We start from the raw sequence: 19555 nt of genomic DNA, 5'->3' as shown, positions 1-19555 counted from the left end.
GTGAACAACCCCATAAATATAAACACCCCAGACTACACCCTTCCCATCTCAGACAGCCTGAAACTCCTCGGCGTTACAATCGACCGCAACCTAACACTAGAGAGCCACGTGAAATCCACAACCAAGAAAATGTTCCACTCAGTGTGGAAACTCAAATGTGTGAAACCATTCTTCCCGAGGGAAACATTTCGGAACCTGATACAATCAATGGTACTATGCCACCTAGATTACTGCAATGGAATCTATATGGGATGTTAAGAACAACTCATAAAGAAACTTCAGACCACTCAAAACACGGCAGCCAGGCTTATATTTGGAAAAACGCGATTTGAAAGCGCCAAGCCCCTCTGTGAAAAATTGCACTGGCTCCCAATCAAAGAACGTACTGCTTTCAAAATCTGCACCCTTGTTCGTCAGATTATCTACGGCGAGGCCCCGGGATACATAACAGACCTCATCGACCTACCGATCAGAAATACAACCGGATCAACATGAACATACCTAAACCTCCACTACCCAAGCTGCAAAGGACTCACATACAAATCAACTTATGCATCCAGCTTTTCCTACATAAGCACACAACTATGGAACGCACTACCAAAAGCCATGAAAACAACCTATAACCACCTAAACTTCCGGAAATCACTAAAAACCTACTTGTTCAACCTACCGACCCTACTTAAATACCTGAACCCTGCAACACCACGAAACCAAGGAACGTAATGGATATAACTTAACTCTTCCTCTATATGATTCCCTAATATGTTTGTTCCACATGAACCTTATTCGACCATAACATCATTGTGTAACTAATTATAGCAGAATTGGTGAACGCCTTTACGGTACTATGTAAGCCAAATAGGTGGGAAAATGTGGGGTACAAATGCAACAAATAAATAAAAGGTGCCAATCAGACACCCTCTAGTGCCTATATATAGATATACAACTATAGAATTATCCCTAAATGTATGAAAACATTATATACTGCTGGAAAGATAAATAGAGTGTGCACATTAGAAAAGGTGAGTAATCAAATCTAACATCCATATTTCAATCCAAATCCACATTAAACAGTATACTTAAGCCCAGGTGCACTAAGATCCCTGTTAAGAATCCATTTTTATTTTTAAATCTGTAAAAATTACCGATTTGGAAATACAGATGGATTCTGAAAGAGAATCACATGCAAATGAGCTGTTCATTGCTTTTGCGACCCAGCTTACTTGCATGCAATATGGGGGAAGCCAGTCAGCCAGCTGAGCATGTGCAGAGCAGCCCATTGCTAAGTGTACAAGCTGCGTGTATGCGAGCTGGCGTAGCTTTTTTTTTCTTAAAAAACAAGCCAGAAGCCTGCACTCTCTTGCTGGGGGGGGGGGAAGAACGGTCCGCTGATACCGGGGGCCGGGGCGGGGGGGGGGGGGGGGGGAGGTCCGCTGATGCCGGGAGCCTGGAGTTAGCTCCCATGGGCTCTGGGGTTTTCTTCTCTCCTCCAGATTCCAAATTTATGCAGTGCGCTGATCATGAAGTCTATAATGGAATCTGGGCTTCCAGATTCTGTTATAGAATGCTAGCACAAGTCAGTATTTACGCTCTAACATTGAGGCGTGCCCATTTATGCCATGCAATGCCATGCAAGTATTCTATAACTTATGCATGTAAATATTTGATATGTCCTTGAGCCTCCTATGTGTCTGTCCTTGCACTTATGCACTATGTAACTTGTGAATTAAAGTCTTTCTGTATTATTTGATTTCACTAATAATGCCAATGACAGCTAAGAATTTTGCTGTCTGTTAACCTATTACAGATACTGAAACAGATACTCAAACATTAAAAATATACATATTTTTGAAGATAAGTATCTCCCCTGATGCTTACTTTTTCTCTTTGTAGCTCTCCCTCTCCTTCCTATCTTCTAAGCTACACCACATTTCCCATAACTTCTCTTGTTGCAATATCCACATGCCCCTATCTGTCACCACCATCCTGACCCCATCATGTCCATTTGCTTGATTACAAGGAAGTAAGGGGATCTTTTACTATGGTGCACTCACGTTTTTGGCGTTCGATAAAATTGTAGGTGCACTAAACGTTAGAGACGCCAATGCATTCCTATGGGCATCTCTAACATTTAGTGCGCCCACAATTTTAGCGTGCGCTAAAAACATGAGCACGCCTTAGTAAAAGATGCCCATAATCTACCATCCATTACTCCAGAGGACACCTACATCTAACTGTAATATTGGAACTATGGCTGGTTTGGGCCCTAGTAGTGCCCTCTTTGGGCTATAGAAGAAATTACAAAGCTATGGGTTGCCTAGGAAAATTAAGAAGGAATATCTATGCCACCCCTCGCCAGGAACCTGACATAAGTGTCCCCATACCTAACATAGTAATTAATTTGGATGAAAAGTTCAGAAATACTCTCCTTTTCTCCAAAAACGGGTTCAACCATGTGGGGGGCACAAGCTTGGGCCATTTGGGATCTTAAAACCTGCCCATTCTGTGGATCCATGCACCGTATCCTACCCTGCTCCCTCCAGATACCTTGCTAGTCCTCCTGAACTCTTGTCTGTAGAGTTTCCTGCATTTACAGTATAGTACAGTATAGGGGGTGAAGTGCTTCAGTGTATGAAGGAAGAGCGGGACTTGGGGGTGATTGTGTCTGATGACTTTAAAGCTTCCGGACATTAATGTACAGGAAGTGAGCCTTTCTCAACTGAAGGAAAACTCTGGAATGAGCAGGCATACGATGAAGTTAAGAGGGAACAGGCTTAGGAGTAATCTAAGAAACATTATTTCACCGAAAGGGTGGTGGAAGCATGGAATGGCCCCCCGGTGGAGGTTGTGGAGTTGAGGACACTGTCAGAATTTAAAAAGCCAAGGGATGACTTGAGAGCTGAAGACCAAGATGGCGGCCTGAAGGGAGCGCGGCGAAGTAGCTCGGTGGAGTTTTCCTACAATAGCGTTTACCTAGCATGCCGAAGCGGAAGGGTAAGCGGGTGCCTGGTCCTGGGGCGCCCGCGGGACCCGCTTCAGGCGCGATGGATCGCTTCGTGGTGGTGGGAGGCAGTCAGCTGAACTCGGACGTCTTGCTGCCGGGAGGGGCGGAGAGAGGCGAAGCGTCCCTGCTGCCTGAGACGGAGCTCAGCCAGGAGGTGAGGGAACCGCCTCCCATGCCGGCGACGATGAGAGCCGAGAGCGGACGGGGCTTCCTGGCCCCCGAGGAGGGGGCGGATGGCTCGGAGTCAGGACCTGCTCTTGGCAGGAGTGCACAGAAGGCCCCGGGAGGGGAGATTTCCAGCGTGCAGGGAGGCGGCGCTCCAGGGGGGCAACAGATGGAGGAGGAGGCCGGCTTCTCTGTGGGATCCCAGAGGAGTGCTGAAGTTTTGAGTAAGTCTTCACTTTTGCCAAAACCTCCAAACTTTACACTGGAAACTATTTGGGATGCATTGCTTACTTTGGAAACTTCATTGTCCCAGAAAATGTTATTATTGTCACAGGCCTCTCAGCTTCCAACCGAGACTGTTACTCAATTGGGCTTGCAAATAAAGACTGTGGGAGAAAGAGCGGAGGCCCATGATCTGGCTATTAAATCGGTTCAGGCAGTACAGACTACTATGATTACTGATAATAAATGGTTGCACAGGAAGATTGAGGCGCTTGAAAATCGGCAGAGGGCTAATACTCTGCGAGTGATCAATTTTCCTAAACAACAGTTGACTGCACCGATAATGACTTTTAAAAAATACCTCTTTGAGGTGTTGAAGGTGTCTGAGCCGGCATGCCCGCCTATCTCGCAGATTTATTACTTACAGCCTTTTAAGAGAGGGGTTCAAGGAGAGCGGGCTGCTAGCGAGGAGTCTGCTGGGCGGTTTGACACCTTGGACTTTATTCGGGAGTTGGAGGGGGAAGAGGGGCAAGGGGAGCGAGCTACCCTCATAGTGACTTTTGTTACACAGATAGATAGAGATAGGATTTTGAAGTTATTCTTTAAATATCGGAAAGAAAAGTTTTTGAATGTACAAGTACGGATGTATCCTGATGTGACCAAGGTAACGCAGAGGAGGCGACAAGCTTTTCTTAAGTTGCGCCCCACTGTGTTTCAGTTGGGGGGCCTTTTTTGGCTCAATTATCCCTGTAAATGTGTGGTGAAGTTGAATGCTGTAAAATATGTGTTTTTTGAACCGGTTCAATTAAAAGCATTCCTGGATTCCCGGGGGGGCAGGGGGACTTCTTCTCCGGCACCTGGGGCGGTGGTTACATCTCCACCTCAGTTATAATGGCCTTCCATGACTCCCTTCAGTGCCTTTTTGTGAGTGGGTTAATTTTGGTTTTACTTTTCCCAGAATAGTGGCTTGGTCTCTGGCCTTAGTTGTGGACTAACAGGGGAGGCGGGAGAGTATGTTGATGGAGATTTTTCTTTGTGTAACAATGTTCTTACAGTTCTCCTTGATTGTACAAGAGGTATTCTTGGTACTGTATATGTGAAATGTATAAATAAAGATATAAAAAAAAAAATAAAAAAAAAAAAAGCCAAGGGATAAGCATGTGGGATTGCTTAGGAAAAGGAAGAGTTAGGGGTTACAGAGGATGGGCAGACTGGATGGGCCATTTGGTCTTTATCTGCCGTCATGTTTCTATGTTTGTATCATGTTTCTATGTTTCTATTTAGTACTAAATTCTGCTAGTTATCTCTCTCTATGCTTTGTCTCCTCACAGAGAGTGGTCCTTTCATTCGATTTTCCCTTCTATGGTCATTATCTTCGTCAGATTACCATAGCAACAGGAGGTGAGTATTTCCTTCAATCAGGTACTCAGAACTGGATTGGGTGGGCAGACAGAGTTGTCCTAGATGTCCTTTCCTTTCAGAGTGCCAATATGTTAATATTGTTTAACAAAAATTACTTGTACATCTCATCCATGTGGGGAACAGATGGAGAAAGACACAAAGGGGGTAATTTTATAACTCAATACTGTGCACTTAGCACCAATTCTACAATGACATCTTGGCACCAAGATTCCATTACAGAATACTAGGGTGTCAGCATCGCCTACATTTAGGTGTGATCACTTATGCCAGGTCTGTGGCTGGCGTAACTTGGCGTGCGCCATGCAGTGGACATAACTTATAGTATTCAATACGTTATGCACATAAGTTGGTGCCACGTTCATAGCCAGCCTATGCTCCACCCATATTTATGTTCCCCTTGCACTTACATGCCATAGCACTTACACACTATCTTATAAAATGGAGTGGAGGAGTGGCCTAGTGGTTAGAGCACTGGTCTTGACATTCAGAGGTGCCTGGTTCAAATCTCACAACTGTTGCCTTGTGATCTTGGGCAAATCACTTAACCCTCCATTGCCTCAGGTACAAACTTAGCATGTGGCCCCTCAGGACAGGGAAATACCCAGTGTACCTGAATATAACTCATGTTGAGCTGCTACTGAAAAAGGTATGAGCAAAATGCAAATAAATACATAAATAAATAAAATAGCATAGCAGGTAGTGCATTTGGGCATATAATTGGTGCATTTACACCCACAAGGCACACATAACTGCCCCTACATTAAGGACACTCTTCAAAGACAGGATAGTTTTAATGAAGACAGCAGCACAGGCTAATGAAGGACAAGAACATTAAAGAGTGAGGTAGGCAAGTAAGATAACAGGTTCTCAAAGTTTGAATTAAAGGTCATACAAAAATGAGGGTACAATTGCAGGTCGCAATCTGAAAAGAGGGGTAAACAGATGAGTGGTTTTGGTACTTGGGGGAAGAAACCAATGTGGAATTCTCAGCCTGTTTTATTTCTTCTTTAAGTGCAGGTTTTATTTTTATGGGAGACGTTATACATCGGATGCTAACAGCCACTCAGTATGTGGCTCCGCTCATGGCTAACTTCAACCCCAGTTTCTCCAAGAACTCCACTGTCAGATACTTCAATAATGGTGAGATCATTAGTACATGTCAACATCTTTCCCCAAGGATACGTCATTATCGCTCCCCCCAGTGCCAGCAAACTCTCATAAAGTGCTTAAAGGCTCTTAGAGCATGGTTGAAGGGGTAGTCCAAAAACTTCATGGACTTTGTACAGTGTTGCCAAAAGTACTGGGCCAAAGTACTTAAGTGCAAGTAAAAGAAAATGCCAATTTCAGTACTTAAGTGCAAGTAAAGTGCTTGTCACAATACTTAAATAAAAGTTTAAACTATTCTGCAAAATAATCCTTTTAAGGTAAAAGTACTGAGACTGCAGTAACCTTTTATTCCTTTACCACGGGGCATATCTCTTTTCAAAACACCCTCAGAGCTATCCAAAATTGTTCAACTCCATATTTCCATCTGATTGTTTAATTTTATGTACACTGCCTGCTCCTCCTATAGCATTCACAAATCAAATCACAGCTGAAAATATTCTGCCTGCTGGGGAAAGCCCCTCTTCTTCCTTTTACCCATCAGCAAATGGCGGCTCCCTTATCCTACAAGCCTTCAGTATCTTAATGACAGCAGATGCCATGATGGCCAGGACAGGATTAACGCTTAGACAAAATAGGCAGCTGCCTAGGGCACAAGTGTTTAGGAAGGGGCCATCTCAGATGTATTAGTTCAGTGGCTCCCAAGAAAGTGTTTTGTTTTTGGTATGTTACCTGCTGCTGGCAAAAAGAAGTGTTGGAGGGGAGTGAGGAGAAAGGGAGAGGGAAGATCAGAGCCATCGCTGCCCACAAAGGTCTGTCTCTTCTTCCCACCCCCCTGTGCAGTTTCTTCCTTTTAGCAAGAAGTATTAGTGAAGAATACTTTTTACCTGTTGCTTCCTCTTCTGTCAGTTGTCAACTGCTCCCAGAACCACAGGACACCCCCCCCCCCCCCCCCCCCATCTGTGGACATTTTAAAAGTGTATTTATGGTGGTATGCTATGATGGGAGGCCCTATGTACTTGTTTGCCTAGGACCCACTAAAAGGTTATTCCTGCCTTGCTGATGGCCTGGGCACAAGATGAAAAGATGCATCAAAAATGGCGTCTTCAGCATTACATGTAAGTACTTGTAATGAAAGTCTAGTACTCGCATAATTATGGAATAAGATAAAGTACTACAAAATCACCAAAATTTCACTTCATTTATAGTAAGAGGTATTTCTGGTTCATGTTACTTATTACAAGTGAAAGTACTGTAATTTTTACTTAAATACTGTAATGCATTCCTTTGACTTCATTACTATGCAACATTGGACTTGCATTCTAGTAGGAAATATTGAGAGGGAAGATATAGATCTGCCCCATCTGGGTCAGCAGGGGCTTTATTAGCGAGAGATACCCTAATCCTTCATGGAAGACAGCATCAGCAACACCTTTATGTATATGTATTGAAGTGAAGAACTCTTCCAGATGTGTCATGAGGTAAGAAGGGCAGCCGATGTCATCCTCACAACCATATGGGTTGATTTTTATGAGCTTATAGTGCCAGGAAACAGCTCAAGTTCCTTATAGATATTTAATTTCAACCTTGACTCTTGCACTCAGGAAATGGAAAGGCTAGCAAATAGCATATTTTACTATTCGGTCAAATACGATTAATGAAAAATATTATTCGGCTGAATATGAATACTGAATAATGGGCATTGAGCTTTAACATAACAAACAATAAAAGAAGCAGTGTGAAATCAGAGATCAAGTGTTTATTTCAGTAGGATTTGGCACAGTAGAGTTTCAGATTATTTGTACTTGAATTTAAATCGCTATTCGGCCAAATATGAATAATGTATTTCTTAAAGAAAAATATCATGAAAACTATGTTAAAATGACATCATTTGACCTGTACTGGATTTATAAGCATTCTGCCTGAATTTCAACTGCCAGCGCCTTACAAAATTAATAGCTATAATTTTCCCCAAAGCTCCCTTTTATCTTCTCATTATCTGCCCAACATGAATTTCACAGATTTATCCAAGTTCATCTATCAAAACAGTAAAAGCAACTAGCTGAATGCAAATCTGCAGGGAAGAAATTGTGGGAGGAACCCATTAGAGATTCCCTGGTGGTGTAAGAGTAGACTTTTCAAAACAATTAGAGATACTAAACTCAACACAGTCTACCTCTCCCTGGACACAGGAGAGAGGCTAGTTCCATTTGGGGGAAACTTAAGTAACCACTGGACTCACAGAGTTCAGACTTATGCCTGGTCACTCCATGTTCTGGTACCCTGGATGGGAGGGCAGGACACAAGAGCGAAGATAATAATATTCTCTCTCAGGCTTTTTAGATATTTACCGCAAATGTTGCTGGAAACCTGGTGGTCTTGTAGGAGACCTCAACACATGATATGAATTTCCAGGTACCAAATATTTTGGTGATTCAACCAAAATGTTGAAGGTTTATGAGAGCGGAGAAATGGAGGTAGGAAGGTATATAGAGTAGTTATGCAAAAGGATTACTTAACTTAGGGATCCTTTTACCAAACGGCGATAAAAGGGGCCAGGCAATGGCATCAGCATGCAGGTTTGCCACGCATCGAGGCCCCCTTTTACTGCTACCGGTAAAGGGCTTTAAAAAAAAAAAAGAAAGAAAGAAAATGGCCATGCGGCAAGTTAAACACTTGCTGTGCGGCCATTTCCTATGGAGCCCTTACCGCCTGTAGTGGCTCTGGCAGTAGGCCGGCAGTATTTTCTAGCGCCCTAATCAATGCGCGCCAGAAACTGGACCCACTTCAGGCACAGGCAGCTCCTTGTGACTCTGGGCAAGTCACTTAACCCTCCATTGCCCCATGTAAGCCGCATTGAGCCTGCCATGAGTGGGAAAAACGCGGGGTACAAATGTAACAAAAAAATAAAAACTACCGCCGGGCTCTTGAGCAAGTCCGGCGGTAGGGATGATTTGGCACACGGTGGTACACTGCTACTGCTGTTTAGTGAAAGAGCTCCTTAGTTTACTTGAACCTTCAGTTAGAAAGCTGTGCCTCCATACAGGCCTGGCACTGTCATGTAGACAATGATTTTTGCTGTCCCTGAATGATTCCAAACATTTGTTAACAATACTCCATCTAGTGCTTTATTTTCAGATTTGCTGCTGCTGGTATAAAGTATCATTAGTGGTTTGGCATGGATGATTTAATGGTCACATTGAGTTGTTTTTTTTGCTTTTGGTGGGGTCAGAACTTTGTGCCAGTTAGTCAAATGGAAATTTTATTTGGTATACATGTTGGCTCTGGGATACATTCAGATAAGAACAAACTGCCTTGTCCTTGGGACTATTCTGGGTTGCAGCAAAGACACATAGCTGAGCCTGAGTCTTCTTAATCCAGCTTCACTTCTATGCTCCACATGTGCCCACGCACCAGCCATAAGCTTCTATGGTGTCTCCTTTCTTCAAGGGACTGTCTTTGTGGTGCAGTGGGACCGTGTCCACCTTCAGGAAAAAGAGAGCATTGGCAGCTTCACTTTCCAAGCTGCTCTGTACCATGATGGTCGAATTGTCTTTGGCTACAAGGAGGTGAGTGGTATCTACTGCAAGAACCATATAGAAACATAGAACATAGAAACATGACGGCAGATAAAGGCCATATGACCCATCCAGTCTGCCCATCCTCTGTAACCCCTAATTCTTCCTGTTCCTAAGTGATCCCACATGCTTATCCCATGCCCTTTTAAATTCTGGAACAGTCCTCGACTCCTCCACCGGGAGGCCATTCCATGCCTCCACCACCCTTTCTGTGAACTAATACTTCCTTAGGTTACTCCTAAGCCTATTCCCTCTTGTCGTATGCCCCCTCATTCCAGAGCTCTCCTTCATTTGAAAAAGGCTCTTTTCCTGTACATAAATGCCCTTGAGATATTTAAATGTCTCTATCATGTCTCTGCTCTCCCTCCTCTCTTCCAGCGTATATAACCAGTGGTGTTCCGTGGTCGACTGCCAGCTAGGGCAGATCACTGCTGCACACCCCTCCCAATGCAGCAGTTTATCCCTCCCCCCCCCCTGGGTGCAGCGTCCCCCCCTGATGCATCACCTCCCACTCCCCCCCCCCCCCCCCCCCCCCCCCCCCCCCCGTGCATTGTTTTTACCTCCTGGGGTGCTGGGAGCAGCCATGTGGCTGTCGGCTCCACTGGTTCCCTGCTCCCTCTGCCCCGGAACAGAAAGTGACATCAGAGGCAGCAGGGAACCAGCAGAGCTGACAGCCATGCAGCTGCTCCCTGCACCCCCCCCCCCCCCGCAGCGTGCACCTGGGGCGGACTGCCCCCACTGCCCAACCCTCGATACACCACTGCATGTGACAGAGTGGAACCTTCTAGTGCTTGGTAGTGAGAATGCCCTAAAAAAGAGGTGATAGTGTCCTTGTATAAGTCTCTGGTGAGGTCCCATTTAGAGTACTGTGTGCAATTCTGGAGACTGCACCTACAGACTACTACTACTACAAATCATTTCTACAGCGCTACCAGTCGTACGCAGCGCTTCACAATTGAACATGAAGAAAAGACAGTCCCTGCTCAAAAGAGCTTACAATCTAAATCAGGACAGACAGACAGGACCAATACGGGATAAGGGTAGGACAGACAGATAGGACACACAAGGAAAGGGGACTATTGAAGAGAGGAAGACAAGATAAAGGTTACGAGCAGGTGACAAGTTAGGAATTAAAAGCAGAAAGATATAAACAGGATAGAGTCAGTCCAGAGGGCAGCTACAAAATTGGTAAGTGGTTCCTATCATAAAACCTCAACATGTATACACTGGAAGAGAGGCGGAAGAGAGGGGATATGATAGGGATGTTTAAATACCTCAGTGGAATTAATGTACAGGAGGTGAGCCTTTTTCAAATGAAAGAAAACTCTGGAATGAGAGGGCATAGGATAAAGTTAAGAGGAAAGAGGCTTAGAAGTAATCTAAGAAAATACTCTTTCACAGTAAGGGTGGTGGATGCATGGAATGGCCTCCCAGCGGAGGTCATGGAGACAAGGACTGAGGCCCAGATGCATTAAAGACATTGGTAATTCCCGTTCCCTACCGATTCCATAGCGAATCGGTAGGGAACGGGAATGCATCAACGATAGGGAATGCAAATGAGCTACTCGTTGTAGCTCACTTGCATTCTCTAGTCCTTCGGTACCTGAGTCGGAGAATCGGGACGTCCCTTTAGATTAGGCTCCTCTTCCTGGTCTCTTCAGCCAATCAAAGCGGGCTTAGCTGGCTGTTGTCAGCGAAACGCGCTCTGATTGGCTGAAGAGACCAGGAAGAGGAGCCTAATCTAAAGGGACGTCCCGATTCTCCGGCAACCAGGAAAATAGAAAAATTTCGCTGTGGAGGGGTAAGTGGCGCGGTGAAGACTAAATAGAAGGGGGAAAAAAACACGAGCGCCGGCAGAGCAAAAAAAAAAATGCAAAAAAAAGACGTCTCTCAGAAGTGCAGGGAGAGTACGTCCTGAGCAAAGATTATCTAGAGGATAAACTCATCCCACTGTTGTGTTGTACAGAATAATAGCTGCTTCCCTTTTTTCCCCTCTGGCAGTGGCCCCAAATCAGTACCAGTTTTATTAGGAGCAGGAGTTTGTGTCGAAATAAATCAGTGTGCATTTTGGTCCTGGGATGTATTGGCTACAGTTTTGACGAGTGGAGGAAGAGTGTACCCTTTACAGAAAGCTTTAGCACAGCCACATGCTTCCTAAGAGTTACTCAGAGTTGGGAAGTAAGGCTAGTGCCAGGCTAGTGCCAGGCAGACGTCTACAGTCTCCGTCCCGATTATGGCTAGAAAGAGCAGGTTGGGCTGGAGTGAGCAACGGCAACTCCAACAGCTGAGAATTAAGCCCGTGTCGGGCAGACGTCTGTGGTCTGTGCCCTGAAAATGGTAAGGACAGTTCAAGCTCAAGTATGCACATGTAGTATCACATCATATCATATGCTATCAGTTATCGTGTTGGGCAAACTGGATGGACCACGCAGGTCTTTATCTGCCGTCATCTACTATGTTACTAAAACAAAAACCTCTGTCATTTTTAAATGTGAACTGTAACCCTAAATTCAGAATCTCATTGCTTCAAAGATAACTGGCAATTTAAGATGTTAACACAGTTCTTCTGTCCGTTATTAGATTCCCATTGCAGTGGAGGAGATCAGCCCTGTACAACACCCGGTGAAAGCTGGTATTTCTGATGCCTTCATGATCTTCAATCCTTCCTCTGATGTGCCCGGTGAGTTGCTTGCTTATTCTTTCACTGGGGGGGGGGGGGGGGGGGGGGGAGTGGCTAATTCTCTTTAGTGTTTTTAAAAGTGTGAGAATAAGACAGAGAAACAAGGCTGAAAGAAAAGACAACACAAAATACAAATTTGCAGAGAGACTATGGAGAGACGTTTCTCTCTTCACTTTCATAAAGAGTTCACCAAATTCGAAAACAAACTCCCTAAAAATCAGCTGTTACTGCTTCAGGTTCTTGTAAAATCTATTCTCATAAATCAATTGCAAAAGAAATAAGAAACATTATTACAGATGCAGTAATACGACAGTGGCTTTTTTTTTAGTGCACTGAAAAATGGACTGCGCTGGTGTAGGTGCGTGTTTTGGACATCAGCAGGTCCACTGACAGGCCTTTTTTTGTGGCCGAAAATGGACATGCAGCAAAATTAAAACCAGCGCGCGTCCATTTTGGGCATGAGACCTTACCGCCACCCACTGACTTAGACGGTAAGGTCTCACACATTAACCAGGCAGTAATTGTCAGCGCACATACACTGCCAATTAGCGCTGGTTAAGCACCACGCAGTTGAAAATTTCAACCGCGCATTTTGGACGTGCGTCAAAAATGGAATTACCGCCCAGGGTATGCAGTAGCTGGGTGGTAGTTCCAATTCGACGCACGTTGTACACAAATAGGCGATTACGTGCCTTAGTAGAAGGGCCCCTATTTCTTTATTGGAAATCATTAAGAAGGCCGTAAGAGGCCTGTTCTGCATTCTTAACATTCCCAAAACAGAACTCTTTCCACCCCACAGAAATAAGTAAGGGGTAGAGTGTATCACACAGTATCGTGAAATCCTGCATTAGAAGAACTTAATTCAGTTTAATTTGCTTTTTTTTAAAATCTGAAATCAGTCATGTTCAGCTGAAGAGGGCAATTAACTTATATTTCTAAAAGTAGTTGTAAAGTGCTGGGCAGCAAGCCCCTGATGGTAGAAGTGCTCTCTGATGTATTCTTGCCATGGGGTAAGGGTAAGCGATTATGAGAACATATGGCCTGATATTCAAAGCAATTTATCTGGACAGGAAAGGCTTCTGTCTAGCTTTTTTTAAATTCTTTATTTATTAATTTTAACATTCATAATATATACTTATGAGTGAAAATACACCAAAAGAAAAATCATCATTCAATATACAGATATAATCGACCTCAAGGGCACTCAACTATCGCCCACAAATTTAGTAATTGATCCAAGAAAAAGGAAATATCTATACTTAAATCTTAAGCAATTTCACAAAAGGGGGAAAAAAAAACAGCTTAATTCCTGAGTGGCTTACTCTAATCTGCCATACAGTGTTACATATGAGACTAAACCTGTACTCTGACCTTTTCTCTGCTTATTATAAAGTCCTCCAGCTGTTTTGGTTCAAAAAATTGATATTGTTTAAGTTGAAATTTTATTCTACATATACATGGGAATCTGAGAAGAAAGTCTGCCCCAATTGCTATTACCCTAGGGTGTAACAACAAGAACATCTTGCGTCTCCTCTGAGTTTCCCTGGATAAGTCAGGAAATACTCTAACTTTTGAACCCAAAAACAGCGAATCCAAGTGTCTCAAAGAAAGTTTGAGCACAGCGTCTCTATTTCCAACGCAAATGTGACCAGTAAAGTGGTCCTTTGGGTTATTACCTCAAGAGAAGACTCAAGGAATGCCGTGAGATTCATTGCATTTTGCCTCAGTAAATTTTCTGGGATATTCCCATCCACTTGTATATAATAAGCATGGGTTATAGGTGGCAATGAATTCTCAGGCGTTCCCAGAGTTTCTATTAAATATTTTCTAACCATCTGGATTGGAAGTATTAAAGGGGATCTAGGAAAATTTATGAAACGTAAAGTCAATCTCTAGCTTCTGTCTAGTTTAAACGGCTCGATATTTAGCAGCACTTAACCAGGCAGTGCCGCTGAATATCAGTTCTAGCTGCCTATTTTCAAACCAGACAGAGTCAGGGAGGGGCCAGGTACTGGCAATATTCAGAGGCGTTCTAACAGATGCAAGGTGCTGAAACGGGACAGAAATGGCAGATCCACGCGAAAACACACTTACATGCCCATTTATAGAACAAGTGTTTCCGCGTGGATCTGCAAAGGAGGCAGAAAGCAACATGGCAGTTGGTCCACCAAATCCAATATGGAAAATGAAACAATGAGGCAGACCTCATTAAAAAAACAATGTCTTTATTAATAGGTTAAAAGCTCCCAGGTATTCAACATAAAATTCTCGACATGTCCATGTTTCGCCAGTATAAAAATGGCTGTCAGGGGCAATAGGTTACCAGCTGATGTACAACTTCAGAATAAACCAGGCCGGTGTGGCTGTAAAAACATAGAAAGCTTGATTCTGGGAACAGTCTCTCAAGAAAACGCTGGTTTTTTTTAATAACGATGGGCGGGACATGGGCAGGTCAGGATCATGCCCTTAAGATATGCAGTGTTATAGAATAGGTCGGATCCATGCCCAACTTGTGTGCTGGGATGTACACCTGGTTTCAGTTGGTGTACGTCCTCACGCCCAAAGTTGAGCATGGATTGTGGAGAGCCCTTTGTAGAATACCATTTAGTACCGACTTTTTTCGGCGCTGAATGTTGAGCACTATTTACTGAATCCAGCCCTAAATGTGGAAATGTGTATGCAGGTTATGGAATTAGTGGGACAGGGATCACACAGGTTATAATAATTCATCTTTGCCCTGTTTAGAATCACACAGAAGGACCATCTATGAGTATCATCGTGTAGAGCTGGACACCAGCAAAATTACTAGTGCAACTGCTGTGGAGTTCATACCACTGCCAAGTGAGTAGCGTTGCTATTGGCTAGACTCTGTCTGCTGCTTATCTTTACCAGGTCCAACCACAAACCTCTCAAATATGACCTCAACAGAGTCAGATGATGTTTAGTTCAAACGTTTTTTATTGACATTGTATCAACACCAACATTGTCATGCAAGCTCTGTTTCAGTCTAAATATACAACAATTGTTAACTAGCATACAGCATTTATAAATTTTGCCAACATTATTATCCCCTCAAGTATACCAATCCTCCCCCCGCCCTCTCCCATTCCCTCCCTTCCCCCCCCTTTTACCCCAGACCTGGATAACCATTCAGTTCAGCCCGTAGAGTTCACCTTGTATTTAAAAGCAAACTACGGCCTCTATGGCTTAGACTTTGCAAATAAGGGCCCCAGATAGCCAGAAATGTAACTCTCTTTTTCTGCGAGAACCTAGATTCCCCCGCCTCCCACGATACCAACTGATGTAGCTGATTTCTCCAGTGCCAGTATGCCGGAGGATCTTTGACCGTCCAGTACTGTAAAATACATTTCCTGGCCAAGAGGCTCATCTTACGGAGCATTAATGTTTCAAAACGATTCTGCCCTCTAAAGGACCCCGGAATGTCTAAAATCAGTTGCTCAACTGTCCCCAAAATCCGCAGCCTTAACCGCTCCTCCCAAAATCCTCGAACTCGAGCCCAGAACCTTTTTAAAATTGGGCAGCTCCAAAACATGTGCAGCATTGTGCCAGGATGTCTTCCACATTTAAGACAGTCCGGGCTTCGATTTCCTCCCATATGTGCTAATTGAGCTGTAGTTACATATCCCCTATGGATGCAACGATAGGCACATTCTCTCAAACGAGCATCTGATACTAACAGGGGTATTCGTGCTATTGATTTAGTGATGTCCCAGGAGGTCACTGCAACTCCCAATTCCTTTTCCCAAGCACTCCTCAGCTGTCTATAGTCCCTGGGGGGCAGCCATCCTGATATTGTTTTATAAAGCGAGGATATTGTGATTTCTCCCTCACCAAAAGAGTGAAAAAATTCCCGTATCCTTTCCCCCAACTGAGTTCTCAAAGGATCTGTCGGTAAAGAAGTGAGGTAATGTCGCACTTGACGTATAGCAAATCTATTCCCCCAGGAGTCGCCCACCTTTCCCAATAACTCCTCGTCGGTAAGAGGCTGCCCATCTTCACCCACCAGGTGTTCCAATTTAGAAATTCCCCGTCTAGCCCATTCCACAAAATATCGGCTTGACAGTCCTGGTAAAAATGCACTGTTCCCTCGTATGGTTATCAAATCTGTTGTTGTGGGGTCCCCCCCCCCAGTTGACGAATAAGCACTCCCCACACCTCTCGGAGAGAGCGCAACAACACACTTTTACTGAATCCCTCCGGTAGGTCTCGTGTTTTGTGGTGTAAAAGCGAAAAAAGATGATGCGGTTCCCAAAGCGCTGCCTCCAGCGCCGTAGGAGTGTATTGCTGCGTGTCTAAACACCAATCTCCCAGATATCTCAAATGACATGCTTTATTGTATAATTCTAAATTTGGCATGCCCATTCCTCCTCGACTCCAGCTCCCCACTAATCGTGAGAAGCGAACCCGCGGCTTCTTGCCTCTCCAGCAGAACTTTGATGCAAGCTTGTAAAAACTCTTTAGGTCTTTCCGTCGAAGCCAAACTGGGATGGTCTGCATCACATAAAGCCATTTGGGGAACAACACCATTTTAATCATGTTTACTCTCCCTAACACTGATAACGGCAAATCCATCCATCCTTGTAGCACCTGCTGGGTCTCCTCTAACAACCAAGTAATATTCAGATCATACAACCGCGAGAGATCCATAGGCATCAAGATTCCGAGATACCTAAAAGAGGTTTGTACCTTTCTCAGAGGGAACTCGCCTCTCCACCGCCTCCACACGTCCTCTGAGGAGGCCAAGGCCTCCGATTTTTCTAAATTCAAACTGAGGCCCGCATAGTCTCCGTATTCGGAGAAGATCTCTAATAGAGCGTTCAGGGATTCTTGTGGGTCTGTTAAATGGACCAAAATGTCATCTGCGAAAGCCGCTACCTTAAAGACCTCGCTTCCTATCTTTACCCCTGCCACCGCTTTCTGTTCCTCAATTTCTCTCAATAAGGGATCCAGTGATAGCACAAATAATAACGGTGACAGAGGGCAACCTTGGCGTGTTCCCCGGCCTATTTCAAAATCTTGTGTCTCAATCCCATTTACCGATATTCTAGCCTTTGGCGCTGAGTACAATGCTTTGATCCCTGATAGAAATCTATCCGTGAAGCCATATTTCTGAAGAACAGCATATAGGAAATTCCATTTTACTTTATCAAAAGCTTTTTCAGCGTCAAAGCTTATTAACAAAGAATTTTCCTTCCCTCGACATCTGGCTTCTAATGAGGCCAGCACCTTGCAAACATTCTTAGTGACTTTCCGTCCCCTCACAAACCCCACCTGGGAGTCGTGTATAAGGTTCGGCAAAATTCTCGCTAATCTGTTCGCTAAGATCTTAGCCATCAATTTCACTTCATAATTTAACAGCGAAATGGGCCTATATGATTCAACTAGTTCCGGGTCCTTCCCTTTCTTGGGGAGTACTATAATACAGGCTGTATTTAAATCCGGAGGCATCCTTTCCTGCTCTATTAATATGTTAAACATTGCAGCTAAGGGCTCAGTGATCTCTTCTCCCATGATCTTGTAAAACTTCGCTCGGTAGCCGTCTACTCCCGGCGCCTTAAGCAGTGCACTTTGATTAATCGCCAGAAACACCTCGTCTGGTGTAATGGGAGTATTCAGTTGTTGTGCCTCCTGAGGGGATAGCGTTGGTAAACCCATCTGATCTAAGTAGGAGTCTCCCGTCAGACCATCATCTGGCGGGGCCTCATACAATTTTTTGTAATATTGGTAGAAACTCTCGCTAATTTCCTTGTCCGTGTGGACTCGCTCTCCTTGCCTCTTCTTCATAGTCAAAATCCTGGTTTTCCCCTGTTTGGTTGCAATCAGGCGCGCCATCAAACGACCACACTTATTCCCATGCTTATATAATTGATATTTATAATAAATTTGCGATTTAACTGCCTTATAATGAAGTATTTCATTTAATTTAGTCTGCAAGAGCATCAAATGTTGTCTATTCTCAGTGGAGGCCTGTTGCCCATATCTTCTCCGAGCCTGGCATACTAATTGACTCACCCTCAATATCTCTCTATTCCTAGCTTTACGTTTGTGAGCCATATAGCTAATGATGTCTCCTCGAAATACTGCCTTAGCCGCCTCCCAGTACAGAACCGGATCTTCAACGTGCATTGCATTGTGTACTTTATAATCCCGCCAACTCTGATGTATGGAGGCCCTGAAACCCTGATCCCGATATAGCTCTGTGGGAAACACCCATCTCTGTGCCCCTCCCCTCTCTTCCCGAGGCGTCCAGCTCATTTCCACCCAAGCATGATCCGATATCACATCTGCTCCTATTGCAGATGCCGTCACTGAATTGAACATCTGTTCTGAAATCAACAAATAATCAATTCTAGCCTGTGTGCCGTGCGCCCTCGAGAGGTGTGTGTAATCTCTCCCCTGCGGGTTGAGAGTCCTCCAGACATCCACTAGCCCCACCTGTCGGCAAAGATTAGGCAGCCCCCGCGACTCTTGTCTAAGCTCATTCCTCCTAGTCCCAGTACTGTCAATCGAGGGGTCCATCACCATATTAAAGTCTCCCCCTGTTATTATGGGCAAAGATTTGCTCAGCAACAGTCGCGAAGTGATCATCTTATAGAACTTCCGATCATATTGGTTCGGAGCATATACATTGCCAAACAACATAATTTGGCGCTGCACGTGGGCCTCACACAGCAGAAATCTACCCCCTGGATCTGTGAAGTTCACTTCCACCTTATCCACTATTCCTTTTCGAAACAGGATGGCAACCCCCCCTTTCTTTCCTTGTGCCGCTGCCGATACACAATCCCCCACCCACCAGGTTCGCAATTTAGCATGTTCCCCAGCCGATAGATGGGTTTCTTGAAGGAAGGCTATATCTACTTTATGTCTTTGTAAATGTTGTAAAATTTTTGAGCGTTTAATTGGGGACGAGATCCCTCCCACGTTCCATGTAACTATTTTTAGTGGACCCAGGTCACATAAAAAATCTGATCCCAAGATGTATGCCATTTATTCATAGAAGAGGGATGTCCCAGCCTCCACCCCTCCTCATGCACTATCCTTAGCCATTTTAGTTCATTCTCAAACCCCAGTCGCCGTCTCTTCCAGGTCTCAATCCCCCCCATCCCCCAAATCCCCCCTCTTCCCCTTTATGAACCCCAACTATCCCCTTAAACCCCAACTTCCCTTCTTCTAAACCCAGGCCTCTAAAAGAGACCATCACGTTTAACACCTCCTACCCCCCTTCCTCTCGTATACCAACTAACACAAAGTGTTTCCCCTCGACTTCCTCTCCTCAGTATGACTCTAATTTATGATTATGTAACTTTTCCAGTTTGTCCAAAAAACAGCATTTAACAAACTACACAAAACCTTATT

General features: G+C 44.3%; 1 protein-coding gene across 2 annotated transcripts in view; it reads left to right on the top strand.

Moving 5' to 3' along the window:
* The window catches only part of PLXDC1 (plexin domain containing 1), a 137070-nt gene that overhangs the window by 64086 nt on the left and 53429 nt on the right, over positions 1–19555 (top strand). For both annotated transcript variants that reach the window (XM_030221049.1, XM_030221048.1), the window contains exons 4-8: positions 4723–4792; positions 5831–5953; positions 9368–9486; positions 12076–12175; positions 14921–15016. In XM_030221049.1, coding sequence (XP_030076909.1) covers positions 4723–4792; positions 5831–5953; positions 9368–9486; positions 12076–12175; positions 14921–15016 — 508 coding nt within the window. The remainder of the gene's footprint in view (positions 1–4722; positions 4793–5830; positions 5954–9367; positions 9487–12075; positions 12176–14920; positions 15017–19555) is intronic.

Source organism: Microcaecilia unicolor, chromosome 12, assembly GCF_901765095.1.
Source record: "Microcaecilia unicolor chromosome 12, aMicUni1.1, whole genome shotgun sequence".
NCBI classification, from domain to species: domain Eukaryota; kingdom Metazoa; phylum Chordata; class Amphibia; order Gymnophiona; family Siphonopidae; genus Microcaecilia; species Microcaecilia unicolor.
Note: the sequence above shows the minus strand (reverse complement) of the source record. Positions and strands in the feature narration are given on the sequence as shown.